This window comes from Anomalospiza imberbis, unplaced genomic scaffold (assembly GCF_031753505.1).
Source record: "Anomalospiza imberbis isolate Cuckoo-Finch-1a 21T00152 unplaced genomic scaffold, ASM3175350v1 scaffold_48, whole genome shotgun sequence".
Taxonomy (NCBI): domain Eukaryota; kingdom Metazoa; phylum Chordata; class Aves; order Passeriformes; family Viduidae; genus Anomalospiza; species Anomalospiza imberbis.
The window spans coordinates 962,804-976,646 of NW_027100088.1; the positions used below are offsets into that span (position 1 = coordinate 962,804).

The window sequence follows — 13,843 nt, forward strand, 5'->3', positions numbered from 1 at the left end:
CACTGAATCGTCCAGCATCGGGTCCAGGGCACAGGCCTGGGGGGAAAAAGGGGTTTTGGGGTGAATTTGGGCGGTTTGGGGCAATTTTTGGGGTGAATTTGGGGGTTTTGGGGCAATTTTGGGGGGTTTAGGGGTGGTTTTCAGTGTTTCATAGGGGGATTTTGGTGGCGTTTGAGTGGGATTTTGGGGGAATTTTGAGGATTTAGGGTCGGTGAAGTAGATTTGGAGGAGATTTTGGGGTGAATTTGGGGGATTTCAGGCAATTTTTGGAGGTTTTGGGGCGGGTTTAGGTGTTTTGTAGGGGGAATTTGGGGCGGTTTGGGGGGATTTCGAGGGATTTTCTGGGGAGGAATTTGGAGATTTTATTGGGTTTTTTGAGGTTTTGAGTCCCCTTTTTCGGGGATTTATGCAATATTTTGAGAAGGAATTTTGGGGGAAATTTTGGGGATTTTTGGGGGAGATATTGGGGATTTTTGAGGGGCAATTATAGGATTTTAATTGAGATAATCCAGAACTGATTTGGGTCAATTTCTGGCTCTTTGTGGTCTATTTTTGATCTCATTTTTGGGGGTCAATTTTGAGATTTCCAGTGCAAAATTTCAAAATTTTTGGGGGAAAAATTCGGAATTTTTTTGGACAAACTTTGGGAATTTTAGAGGAGAATTCCGGTGCTGTTTTGGGGTGAATTTGTGGCTTTTTTGGGGTGAATCTGTGGCTGTTTTAGGGTGAATTTCTGGCTTTTTTGGGGTGAATTTCTGGCATTTTTGCCCCAAATTTACCTTTTTTTTGTCCCCTCTTTTTTCCCTAAGTCCCGGATTTTTTCGGGGTCTTTTTTTTTTGGAGATTTTGGGATTTTTGCAGTGATTTTGGGGTGAATTTTGGGAATTTTTGGGTTTTTTTGGGGGAAGGGTCCTCACCACCAGATGCACGGGGGGGGAGCCCCCGTAGCAGCGAGTCCGGGGCCAGCAGGGGGGACATGAAAGGGTCCTGAGGAGGTTTTGGGGGATTTCCCCAAAATCGCGGGGGGTCCCCCGGTCCGGAGGGGTTGAAATCCCTCGGGGTACCCCAAAAATTTGGGGGGCTCCTCGAGGGGGTCTTCAGGGGGGTCCGCGGACCCTCCCCCGTACGAGTTTGGAGCTGGAAAAACAGGAGGTGGGGGGGGTGAGGGTAGGAAAAAAAATTAAGAAAAATTCCAGAAAAACGCCCCAAAAAGTCACAAAAAACCACGCAAAAATTCCTCCAAATCGCCTAAAAAAACCCCAAAATTTTCCACAAAATACCCCCAAAATCGACCCCAAATTCCCACCAAAATTCCCTGAATATCAAGCTAAAATCCCCCCAAAAAATCCTCAAAAATCAACCCCAAAACACCCTAATAAATCCTAAAAATTCCCCCTAAAATCCCGCCATAATTCCCCCAAAAAGCCCAAAAATTGCCCCCAAAACCCCCAGATTTCCACCCAAAAATCCCAAAAATTCTCCCCAAAAATCTCCCAAAAATTCCACCCAATAAATTCCCCAAAAATCCAAAAATTCTTCCCAAAACCGACCCCAAAACCCCCCAAAAACCCCCAAAATTACCCCAAAATATTCCTCCAAAATACAAAATTTCCCCCAAAAACCTCAAAAATTCCCCCTCAAAATTCTCCCCAAAATCAACCCCAAAAATCCAAATTTCTCCCCCAAATCGCCCCCAAAATTCCCCAAAATCCCCAAAAATTCGACCAAATCCCCACAAAATTTGAGATCCCCCCATTTTTAAGACCCCTCCCCAATTTTAAGACCCCTCCCCCGATTTTAGGACTCCTCCCCCAATTTTAAGACCCCTCCCCAAATTTAAGACCCCCTCCCCCAATTTTAAGACTCCTCCCAATTTTGGGACCCCATCCCCAAATTTAGGGCCCACTCACCTGTTTTTTGGGGGGGTCTCCCCCGCAGGAGCCCCCCCAGCCAGGCCGCCCCCCCCCGCAGCCCCCTCAGGATCAGCCCCTCCCCCACCGCGGGGCCGGAGGGGGGAGGGGAGCGAGGCCCCTCCCCCAACGTCCCTGGAAAAGGAAAAAAAAAACGGCACCAAAACATCACCAAAATTGCCCCAAATCGCCCCAAAATCATTCCAGGTGGCTCCAAAATCAGCCCCGAATTATCCCAAAATTAGTCCCAAATTATCCCAGAATTATCCCAAAATCTGCCCCAAATTTACCAAAAATCACCATAAAACCAGCCCAAAATTATCCCAAAATTATCCCAAAATCAGGCCCAAAATCACCCAAAAATAATCCCAAAATAAACCCCAAATTTACGAAAAATCGCTACAAAACCAGCCCAAAATTATCCCAGAATTATCCCAGAATTATCCCAAAGTCAAACCCAAAATCAGTCCCAAATTTACCAAAAATCACCCCAAATTCACACCAAAATTATCCCAAAGTCAGACCCAAAATCAGCCCCAAAGTCACCAAAAATCAGCACAAAATCAGCCCAAAATTATCCAAAATCAGACCCAAAATCAGCCCTAAATTTACCAAAACTTGCCCCAAATCAGTCCCAAAACCACCTCAAAATCAGTCCCAAAATGCCCCAAATTATCCCAAATCAACCCCAAAATCAGCCCAAAATTATCCCCAAATCAACCCCAAATGTCCCTAAATCCCCCAATATCCCCAAAACCCCAAATCTCTCCAACGTCCCCAAATGTCCCCAGTGTCCCAAACCCCATTTTACCCCATTTCTCCCCAATTTTTCCATTTTTCCCGATGTCCCCAAATCCCAAAATCCCTCCAACCCCCCCAAATATCCCAAACAACCCCAATGTCCCCAAACGTCCCCAAATGTCCCCAAACGTCCCCAATGTCCCCAGCCCCATTTCCCCCAATTTTCCCCCATTTTCCCCCAATTTCCCCCCATTTTTTCTCAATGTCCCCAATGTCCCCAATCAATTTTTCCCCCATTTTCCCCAAATTTCCCCCATTTCCTTCAATTTCCCCCCAGTTTCCCCCACTTTTTCCCCAATGTCTCCAATGTCCCCAAGCCCCTCAATGTCCCAAATGTCCCCAATGGTCCCAAATATCCCCAAAGTGTCCCCAATGTCCCCAAATCCCATTCCCCCAATTTCCCCCCATTTCCCCCTATTTCACCCCAAATTTCCCCTGTTTTTCTCCAATGTCCCCGATGTCCCCAAACGTCCCCAAACCTGCGTAGGCGCCCAGGCACTGGCAGAGCACGCCCAGGGGCAGCAGGGGGTCCAGCAGGGTCAGCAGCCGCGAGGGCGACGCGGCCGCCTGGACCAGCGTCACCGGGTAGGCGGCCACCACGGCCTGGGGGACGCGCACGCCCAGGGCCACCGCCCGCAGGGACACCCCCAGGCACAGGTTGCCACCGGCGCTGTCGCCGGCCAGGCAGACGCGCTCGGCCGTGGAGCCTGGGGACAGTTTGGGGACAGTTTGGGGGAGAAATGGCGGAAACTGGGGGGGAAATGGGGGAAAATTGGGGAAAATGGGGTTTGGGGACGTTGGGGACATCAAGGGGCTTGGGGACTTTGGGGACATTTGGGGACATTGGAGGGATTCGGTAGATTGGGGGCATTGGGGGACATTGGGGACATTGGGAAAAAATAGGGGAAAATTGGGGAAAATGGTATCTAGGGACATTGGGGACATTGGAGACATTGAGCAAAAATGGGGAACAATGGGAAAAAATTGGGAAAATTTTGGAAAAATGGGATTTGGGGACATTGGGGACATTGGGGAAAAAATTGGGGGAAAATTGGGGAAAAATTGGGGAAAATCTGTGGGGAAATGGGATTTGGGGGCATTGGGGAAATGGGGCAGAAATGGGAGGAAAAAGGGGAAAAATCGCCCAAATGCCCTCAAAATCCCCCCAAAATCCCCGAAATTTTATCCAGGACCCCTGCCCCACCCTTTTTAACCCCTTCCTGCCCACTTTTGACCCCTTCTTTGCTGCTTTTAACCCCCCAAAACCCCTCCTACTGACCCCAAATCCCCCAAATTCTCCCAGATCCCCCCGAAATTTTCGGGGGGGCACCCACCCAGCATCCTGCAGTGCCTCAGGGCCCAGCAGTAGGCGTAGAAACATTCCTCCAGGGCTCGGGGGAAAGGCGCCTCGGGGGCCAGGGCGTAATCCACGGAGAGGATGGGGGTCCCCAGATCGCGAGCCCACCCCCTCAAATAGGGCTCGTGGGAGCGCGAGGTCTGCGCCACGAAACCGCCGCCGTGGAAATGCACCAGGAGCCCTGGGCTGGGGGGCAGGGGGGGCCCCCGGCGCCAGGGAAATGGGGGGGGGGTCCAGGGACCCCCGTCCTGCCGGGTCAGGGCGCTCAGAGCGGCCGAGTCCTGGAGAAATGGGGGGGAAATCGGCAAAAATTCGGCAGAAATTCACCTGAAATTGACCCAGAATTCAGTAAAAATTCACCGAAGATTTATTCAAAATTCACCCTAAATGAATCCAAAAGTCACCCAAAACTAATCAAAAATTCATCCAAAATTCACTGAAATTCACATGAAAGTCATGCGAAATTCACCCCAAATCCATTCCAAATTCACACAGAATTCACAGACAATTCAGCCAAATCCACCCAAAATCCTGTCATGATTTGGGTGAATTTTTGGGTGAATTTTGGCTAAATTTTTACTGAAATTTGAAAAATTTTGGGTGAATTTTTACTAAATTTTGCTGAATTTTTGCTGAATTTGTGCTGAATTTTGGGTGAGTTTTTGCTGAAATATGGCTGAATTTTTGCTGAATTTTGGGTGAATATTTTGCTGAATTTTGGCTGATTTTTTTGTGAATTTTTGCTGAAATTTGCGCTGAAATTTGGCTGAATTTTGGGTGAATTTTTCCCAAATTCCCCTGAATTCTCACCTGTCCCTGGCACAGGTGGTGGGAGAGGAGCCGCAGGTGCAGCGGGGCCCAACCAGCCCCAAAAATCCCATTGAACACCAGAAAATCCCCAGAAAAATCCCCAAAAAGTCCCAGAAAATTCCCAAAAAATCCCCCAAAAATTCTAAAAAATTCCTGGAAAATATTCCCCAAAAAAATCACAAAAAAAAATCCCGAAAAAAATCCCAAGAAAATCCAGAAAAAAATCCCCAAAAAAACCCTCAAAAGTCTTGAAAAAAAATTCCAAAAATTAAAAAAAAAAATCTGAAAAAATTCTGAAAAACTCCCCAAAAATTCCCCAAAAAATCCTGAAGAAAATCCCCCAGAAATTCCCAAAAAACCCCAAGAAAATCCAGAAAAAAAATCCCCAAAAAATCCTCAAAAAGTATTGAAAAAATCCCAAAAATTCCAAAAAAATTCGGAAAAAATTCTGGAAAAGTCCCCAAAAAATCCCCAAAAAAATCCCCAAAAATTCCCCATCAAAGTACTAAAAAAAAAAAAAAAAAAAAAAAAAAAAAACAACCAAACAAAAAGGGCAAAAAATTAGCAAAAAATGGCAAAAAAATCGAAAAATTTCCATTTTAACCCCCAAAAATGCCATTTTAAACCCCAAAAATGCCATTTAAACCCCTCAAATCTTGCCGAATTTTTTCCCAGATTTTCCCGAATCGTCCCAAGTTTTCCCCGAATTTCCCGGATTTCCCCGGAATTCCCGCACTTCTCACCTGTCCCTGGCGCAGGTGGTAGGAGAGGAGGCGCAGGTGCAGCGGGGCGGGGCCCAGGTGCGCTCCGGGCGGGGCGATGGTGACGCTGCGCGAGGGGTCCCGGGCCGAGGGCAGCTCCAGGGGCTCGGGGGGCACGGCCAGGGCGCGGCACAGCCCCACCTGCACGGCCGTCAGCGAGGCCACCGACTGGGGGAGGGAGAAAAAGGGATTTAGGATCCTGAAACTGAAAAAATCCCCCCGAAAAATCTCAAAGGTTCTGCGAAAAAATGGTGAAAAAACGATGAAAAAACATGGAAAAAACGCCTCAAAAATCCCAAAGAAAGGGATTTAGGATCCCAAAATCCCCAAAACAGGGATTTAGGATCCTGAAATCTCCAAATGTTTTTGGGGTATTTTGGGGTCCTGAGTCGGTTTTTGCGGGTTTTGGGGCAATTTTTTGGGTTTTGGGGTTTTTTTGTGGGTCCTAAGTCAGTTTTTGAGGGGTCTTTTGGGTTTTTTGGGGTCCCGAGTTGGTTTTTTGGGTTTTTTGGGGTCCCAAGTCGGTTTTTTGGGTTTTTTTGGGGTCCCAAGTCGGTTTTATGGGGTTTTTGGGGGTTTTTTTTGTGGGGGGGGTGGGTTCTTTTGGGGTCCTGAGTAGTTTTTTGGGTTTTTTGGGGTCCTGAGTCTGTTTTTGGTGGTTTTTTGTTTTTTTGGGGGGTCCTGTATCAGTTTTTGGGAAATTTTTGGGATTTTTTGGGGTCCTGAGTCCAGTTTTGGGGTTTTTTTGGGGGGGGGGGATTGGGGTTTTTTGGGGTTTTTTGGGATCCCGAGTCAGTTTGTGGGATTTTGGGGGGTTGTTTGGGTTTTTCTGGGGGGGGGGGTTTGGCGTCCTGAGGCAGTTTTGGGGGTTTTTTTTGGGTTTTATTGAGGTCCTGAGTGGGTTTCGGGGGTTTTTTGGGGGTTCTGACCGCCAGCAGCTCGGTCTCGGTGAGGTTCCAGAAGCTTTTCCAAAAATGCACGTCCAGGTTTTGGGTCAGGCGCTCGAACTCGGCCCCGCGCAGCTCCGGGTCCAGCGCGAATTTCCCGCTCGTGAAAAGCGACCCCGCAGCCACCCCTGGCACCAAAAAACACCCAAAATCACCCCAAAATCCACTTGGGGAGGCCCAAAACCGCCAAAATTCACTCCATGATCCCAAAAAACCACAAAACCACCCCAAAATCCATTCCCGAATCTCAAAAAACCCCCCAAAATCACCCCAAAATCAGCTCAGGGAACCCAAAAATCCCCAAAATACACTCTATAATCCCCCATAAAACCAAAATCACCCAAAAAAACCCCAAATCACCTCAAAATCTACCCCTGGCACAAAAAACCCCCAAAAATTGTCCCAAAATCAGCTCAGGGAGCCCAAAAATCCCCAAAATCCACTCCATGATGCCAAAAAACCCCAAAATCACCCTAAAAAAACCCAAAATCACCTCAAAATCCACTTGGGGAGACCCAAAAACCCCAAAATCTACTCCTGGGCCCCAAAAATCCCCAGAATCCACCCCGGGACCCCAAAAATTGCCAAAAATTCCCCAAAATCCCCAAAATCTGCCAAAAAAACCCCCAAAATTCACCCAAAACCCCAAAATTCACCCAAAACACCCCAGCGTTCACCCAAAACTGTCAAAAAACCCAAAATACACCCATAAAAGCACCCAAAAAATTCAAAATTCACCCCAAATTCCCAAAAATTTCCCAAAATTCCAAAATTCCCAAAAAATTCCCCAAAATCCACCCAAAATTCCTCCAAAATTCTCCCAAAAGCTTCACCCAGAAGTGCTTATAATTCCCAAAATTCCCAAAAATTGGCCCAAATTGCCATCACTCACCGATACCAGGGTTGAGTTCGCGGTCGTTTTCACCAAAAAAAACCAAAACTCACCCAAAAAATTCCTAAATTCTCCTAAAAAACTCCAAAACTCACCCAAAAAATCCAAAATTCACCCAAAAATCCCAAATTTGTCCAAAACCCCCCAAATCTACCGCAAAAATCCCAAACTCACCCAAAAAAACCCAAAATTCACCCAAAAATTTCACCCAAAAACCCCAAAACTTCTCTCAAAAATCCAAAATCAACCCAACATTTCCAAAATTCTCCAAAAATCCAAAACTCACCTAAAAAAACCCAAAATTCTCCCAAAAATACCCAAAATTCCCCCAAAAATCCAAATTCCAACCAATATTCCCAAATACCTTCCAGAATTCCCAATAATTCCCAAAAAATTTACCCCAAATTCCCAAAATTTGCCCAAATTTCCCTCGCCTACTGATTCCGGGGTCACAGTCGTGGTAGTTTTCACAAAAAAACCCCTAAATTCACCCCAAAAAATCCAAAATCCACCCAAAATCCCCCAAAAACCACCCAAAAATTAAAAAAAAAGATCCAAAATTATAAAAAATCCACCCAAAAATTCACCCAAATTTCCATCGCTCACCGATGCCGGGGTCGCGGGTCGCGGTAGTTCTCGCCGAAGGACACGAGGCCGATGGCCAAGGTCTGCAGGAACGGCCAGAGTGACGGCACGAACTGCGGAGCACGACAACGGTCAAGCCAAAGGCGACCCATGGTCAAGAGCAACCCAACCAATGGTCAACGAGGTCAAGCCAGTGGTCAAGCCAATATTGGCCAACCAATGTCAACAAGGTCAAGACCAACCAATGGTCAAGATCAACCCAACCAATGGTCAAGGAGGTCAAAGTCATGCCAGGACCGACCAACCAATGGTCAACAAAGACCAACCAAGACCACCAACCAATGGTCAACCAAGCCAAGACTGAGCAACCAATGGTCAACAAAGTCCAACCAAGCCAAGACCAACCTACCAATGGTCAACAAAGACCAACTCAATGATCCACCAAACCAAGACCGACCAACCTATGGTCAACAAAGACCAACCAATCCAACACTTACCAACCAATGGTCAACAGAGACAAGACCAACCACTCCAACCATCCCAAAACTTCCAAAAAAACTCCAAAAAACCCCAAAAACTCCAAAAATCCCCCAAAAAACACTCACCTGGAAGCCCAAGCAGCGCCCATAGAAGCAGCCGTTGCTGCATCGTGCTGTACTCGCGCAGCACCACCTCGCTGATGCCTTCCTCCTCCTCCTCCTCCTCCTCCTTCTCCTCCTTCCCCACCTTCTCTCCGTCGGGGAAGAGACACCCGCCCTTGGACATCTCTGCCATCTTGGCCGCCAACACCAACAAGGCCCGGAGCTGCCCCAAGGCGGCGGCCAATGCTTCCACCTCGGCGGCGTTGGCGCCGGCGCGGAAGAAGATGCTCTTGCGATGGGCGGCCACGTAACGGCTGCGCTCCACGGCGCGGTCCAGGCACACTTGGACCACCTGGATCAAGCTCCGGTAGCCGTTGCCGGGCGTGGCCTCGTCCAGGTCGAAGTTCGGCGCCACCTGGCTGAGGTGGGCGAGGGCAGGGCCAAGATGGCGGCCGTGGCGAGGAGGGGCGGAGAAGGCGTCGGCGAAGCGGCGCGAGGTGCCGGAGGCAGCACCGCACGGGGAGAAGACGAGAGGTTGTCGCGGGCCAGGAGCTGGAGGGACTGGAGGAGGTCCATGGTGGGGACTGGGATGGACTGGAGGGACTGGGAGGGGGATTGGGGTTACTGGTTTGTACTGGGAGGGACTGGGAGGGAACTGGGAGGGATTGGGATAAACTGGGAGGGACTGGGAGGGACTGGGAGGGAACTGGGAGGGGATTGGGAGGGGTAAAAAGGGAATTTCGGGTTACTGGTTTGTACTGGGAGCAGTGGGAGGGAACTGGGAGGGGACTGGGAATGGAACTGGGAAGGACTGGGAGGGGACTGAGAGGGGGTTTGGGGTTACTGGTTTGTACTGGGAGGGACTGGGAGGGGATTGGGAGGGACTGGCATGAACTGGGATGAACTGGGAGGGTCTGGGGGGCTCTGGCTGGTCCTGGGGGGTCCAAACGGGGAGGGTCCTCAGAAGTCACTGTAGGTCCCTGGGCTGGAAGGGTCTGGGGGGCTGCTCCTGGCTGGTCCTGGGGGGGTCCAAACTCGTCCAAACAGGGATGAACTGGACAGTCCTCAGAGGTCACTGCAATCCACTGGGCTGAACTGGTCAAAGTGGTCCGAACTGGGATGGTCTTCAGAGGTCCCTGGTCCGAACTGGTCCAAACTGGATGAACTGGGAGGGTCCGGGGGGCTCCTGGCTGGTCCTGGGGGGGTCCAAACTGGTCCAAACTGGGAGGGTCCTCGATGTCCACCTGGAGGTCACTGGGCTGAACTGGGCCAAACTGGTCCAAACTGGTCCAAACTGGTCCAAATTGGTCCAAATTGGTTTGAACTGGGAGGAAATGGATGAACTGGGAGGGTTCTCAGAAGTAACTGGAGATCTCTGGGCTGAACTGGTTGAAACTGGTCCGGACTGGGATGAACTGGGTGGGCCAGGGGGCTCCTGGCTGGTCCTGGGGGGTCCAAACTGGTCCAAACTGGTAGGGTCCTCAGAAGTAACTGGAGATCCCTCGGCTGATCTGGTCCAAACTGGGATGAACTGGGGGGCTCCTGGCTGGTCCTGGTGGGGGGGGTTTGCGGAATGTCCAAACTGGTCCAAACTGGTCCGTTCTGGGAGGGTCCTCAGAGGTCCCTGGTCCGAACTGGTCCAAACTGGGAGCGTCCGGGGGCCTCCTAGCTGGTCCTGGGGGGTCCAAACTGGTCCGAACTGGTCCGAACTGGGAGCCGCGGGTCCCTCCCGGTCTCGGCTGCCCCAAGCGGGGGGGGGGGGGGGGAGGGGGGGAGGGGCGGGGCCGGGCCCCTCCCCCCACCCTGAGCAACCCGCGGGGTGGGGGAGGGGTGGGACTGGGTGGGGGGAGGGGCCCTGAAAATCCCAAAATTGCCAAAAAAACCCGGAAAAATGCCTAAATTCCCAAAAAAAGCCCCAAAAATTGCCAAAAAATCCCCCAAAAATCCTGAAAATCCCCCCCAAAATTCCCGAAAACTCCCAAAATTCCCTCCAAAAATCCCCAAAAAGCCACAAAATTCCCCAAAATCTCCACAGAAATCCTCCAAAAATCCCCCCAAAAAATCCCAAAATAACCCCCAAAATATCCCCCAAAATCCCCCCAAAATCCTCCTAAAATCCCCAAAAAATCCCCAAAAACACGCCAAAATCCCCCAAATCCTCCCAAAACTCCCCAAAAATATCCCAAATCCCCCAAAAATCCCAAACTTTCCCCAAAATACCCCCAAATTCCCGAAATCCCCTCAAATCCCCCCGAAAACCCCAAAAAATCCCCCTAAATTCCAATAAAATTCCCAAAAAACCCCAAAATTCCCCAAATCCCCCAAAACCCCCAAAATTCCCCAAATTCCCCCCAAAACTGCCCAAAAATGCAAAAAACCCCAAATCGCCCAATATCCCCCCCCAAAACCCCAGAATACTAAAAAGTCCCCCTAAAAAATTCCCAAAAAAATCCAAAAATTCCCAAAAAAGCCCCAAACTCTCCAAATCCCCCCAAAACCCCCAAATTTCCCCAAATTCCCCCCAAAACCCCCAAATTTCCCCAAATTCCCCCAAAAAACCCTCAAAAATCCCCAAAATCCCCCCAAATCCCGAAATGCCCCAAAATCCCCCCAAAAAACCCAAAAAATCCCCAAAATCCCCCCAAATCCCAAAATGCCCCAAAATCCCCCAAAAATCCCAAAAAACCCCCAATTTCCCCTCCCCCACCCCAAAATCCGCCCCCGCAGCGGGGGTGGGGGAGGGGCCGGAATTTAGGGGGGGTGGGGGCCGGGGCCGGGGGGCGTTTTGGGGATTTTTTGGGGCTCCCGGGAGAGGAAAAAAAAAGAAAATAATTGGGAAAAAACCCAAAAATTTGGGGAATTTTGGGGCCAGAGGGGAAAGAGGGGGGAGGGGAAGGGGAGGGACCGGGGGGGGGGGGGCGGGGGCGGGCAAAGGGAACCGGGACAGGGGACGGCGGGGGGGAGGGGAAATTTGGGTTTTTTTTGGGATTTTGGGGGAATTTGGGGATTTTCGGGGGAATTCTGGGGAATTCTTGGGATTTTTGGGTGGATTTTTTGGATTATTGGGGAATTTTGAGGGATTTGGGGGAATTGTCAGGGATTTTTTTTTTTTTAATTTTGGGAGATTTTGGGGATTTTTGGGGGGATTTGGGGGATTTTTGGGGGGTTTGGGGGGATTTTGGGGATTTTTTGGGATTTCTTCGGGGGGAAATTGGGGATTTTTTTGGGATTTTGGGGAATTTTTGGGATTTTGGGGCGATTTTGGGTTTTGTTGGGGGATTTTTTTGGGATTATTTAGGGGGGTTTTGGGGGGATTTTGGGTTTTGTTAGGGGATTTTTTTGGGATTATTTAGGGGGGAATTGGGGGGATTTGGGGGAAATTGGGGATTTGTTGGGATTTTGGGGGATTTTAGGGGATTTGTTGGGGTGATTTTGAGGGAATTTTGGGATTTTTGGGGGGAATTCTGGGGATTTTTTGGGAGTATTTGGGGAGATTTTGGGGGCATTTTGGGATTTTGGGGAGATTTGGGGGATTTTTGGGGATTTTTTTGGGGATTTTAGGAGGATTTTGGGGGGACTTTAGGTCATTTTTTGAGTATTTTTTGGAGGCGGTTGGCCACTCAGAGCCACAGGCCCCTGGAGACAAAGACCGGCCCTTTTCCCTGGGAAAGAAAAGTGGCCAGCCCAGGTTCCTGATGTCAGTTTGTAGGGTTCCCTTAGGACTTTCAGGGCAGCACAGGTTTGAGGTGGGGGCAGGTTGGGTCTGGGACATATCCTCGTCCGTTCGGCTATTTTGCAGGCAGCCGGCCACTCAGGGCCAAAGCCCCTGGAGACAAAGACCGGCCCTTTTCCCTGGGAAAGAAATCTCACCCCCCCCAGGTTCCTGATGTCAGGTTTTAGCTGGTGTTCGGCATTGCCCCTGCATTCCGAATTGTATTGTGCTGTAGCTTTGGTCTGGGATGTATGGGGTGCCCCCTCCCCTCCTCCCCTCAGCCCTGTTCTGCTGTGTCCCCGTCTCCACCCCTCACCACTACCTGTACTTCCAGCCCGCCCCTTCCCCACCCTCTCTCCTCCCTTCACCCCTCCCCAGCCGGCCCCTTCTCCACCCCTTTACTCCCCACTGCCCACCTGCGACTCCCTGCAGCAGCACTTGGGAGCCTGGACTCGTGGGGATAGTGCGGCCCTCACAGCAGGACAACACCCAAATAAAACAGGCAGGGACCACATCTGTGTGCTGTGCTGTGTCACAAAGGCACCTGGGGCTGAGGGGAGGGGGCTGGAGGGTGACACAAAACGTGGGTGCAGCTGAGAGGCAGAAGGGGTCTTTAGGAGTAAAAAGAGGGGCTCCAGGGTGGCACAGAGACGCTGAGAGGCTGCGGTGGGAACTTGAGGGTGACACAAGGAGGCTGAGTGGCAGGGGCTGCCTTGAGGGACAAAGTGGGGGGTGTCTGATGTGTCAGGTTTATCAGCCCTCACACCACCTTTAACCTCACTTTTAAAACCACCCCTACCCAGGTGGAGTGTGCACGGTGGAGGTTAGGGGGCCACAGGACAGTGTCGGGGGCTTGGGGTGACACACAGACATTGTGGGCTGAGGGGCAAAGAGGGGGGGACTTGACAGGTGGAGAGCTGACACTGAGGGTTAGGGGTAGGAAGGACAGGACACAGGGTACCAGGAAGGGTTAGGGTACAGCAGCAGCCCTCAGCCCAACCCTAAGCTCACCCTAAACAGCACCCCTAGAACACCAGTTTTCCCCAACAGCAGCTGCAGGCAGCGAGCCTAATGCTGGGACAGCCCCAGAACCCTGCCAGCAGCTGCAGGCAGTGACCCTAATTAAAAGGCGGGGATGATGTTTGCTGGCTAGAGAGTGACCGGTAGAGCTTGGGGACTGAGCACTTTTTTAGGGTTTTTTTAGGGCTTTTAAAGGATATTTTAGGGGCTTTTTTTTTTTTGCAGGTGCTTTTTAGGATTTTTCTGGGAATATTTAGGATACTTTTAGGGCTTTTTCAGGGCTTTTAAAAGATTTTTTTAGGGTATTTTAAGGGCTTTCTTAGTACTAATTAGAACTTATAGGTTTTTTTTTTTTTTTTTTTTTTGGGGGGGGGGTGCTTTCCTAGGACTATTTAAAAATATTTAGGGCTTTTTTAGGACTATTGGGGGTATGTGGAGGACTCTTAGGACTAGGGTATTTTTAGGTT

The 13,843-nt window shown here is 50.0% G+C and overlaps 1 protein-coding gene across 1 annotated transcript in view; it reads right to left on the bottom strand.

Annotated features, from left to right (window-relative positions):
* The window catches only part of LIPE (lipase E, hormone sensitive type), a 9,695-nt gene extending 475 nt beyond the window's left edge, over positions 1-9,220 (bottom strand). Inside the window, 9 exon segments of the mRNA XM_068178561.1 lie at positions 3,191-3,418; positions 4,046-4,349; positions 5,622-5,807; positions 6,569-6,714; positions 8,085-8,100; positions 8,102-8,176; positions 8,669-8,704; positions 8,706-9,172; positions 9,175-9,220. Coding sequence (XP_068034662.1) covers positions 3,191-3,418; positions 4,046-4,349; positions 5,622-5,807; positions 6,569-6,714; positions 8,085-8,100; positions 8,102-8,176; positions 8,669-8,704; positions 8,706-9,172; positions 9,175-9,220 — 1,504 coding nt within the window.
* Positions 9,221-13,843: the final 4,623 nt, after the last annotated feature.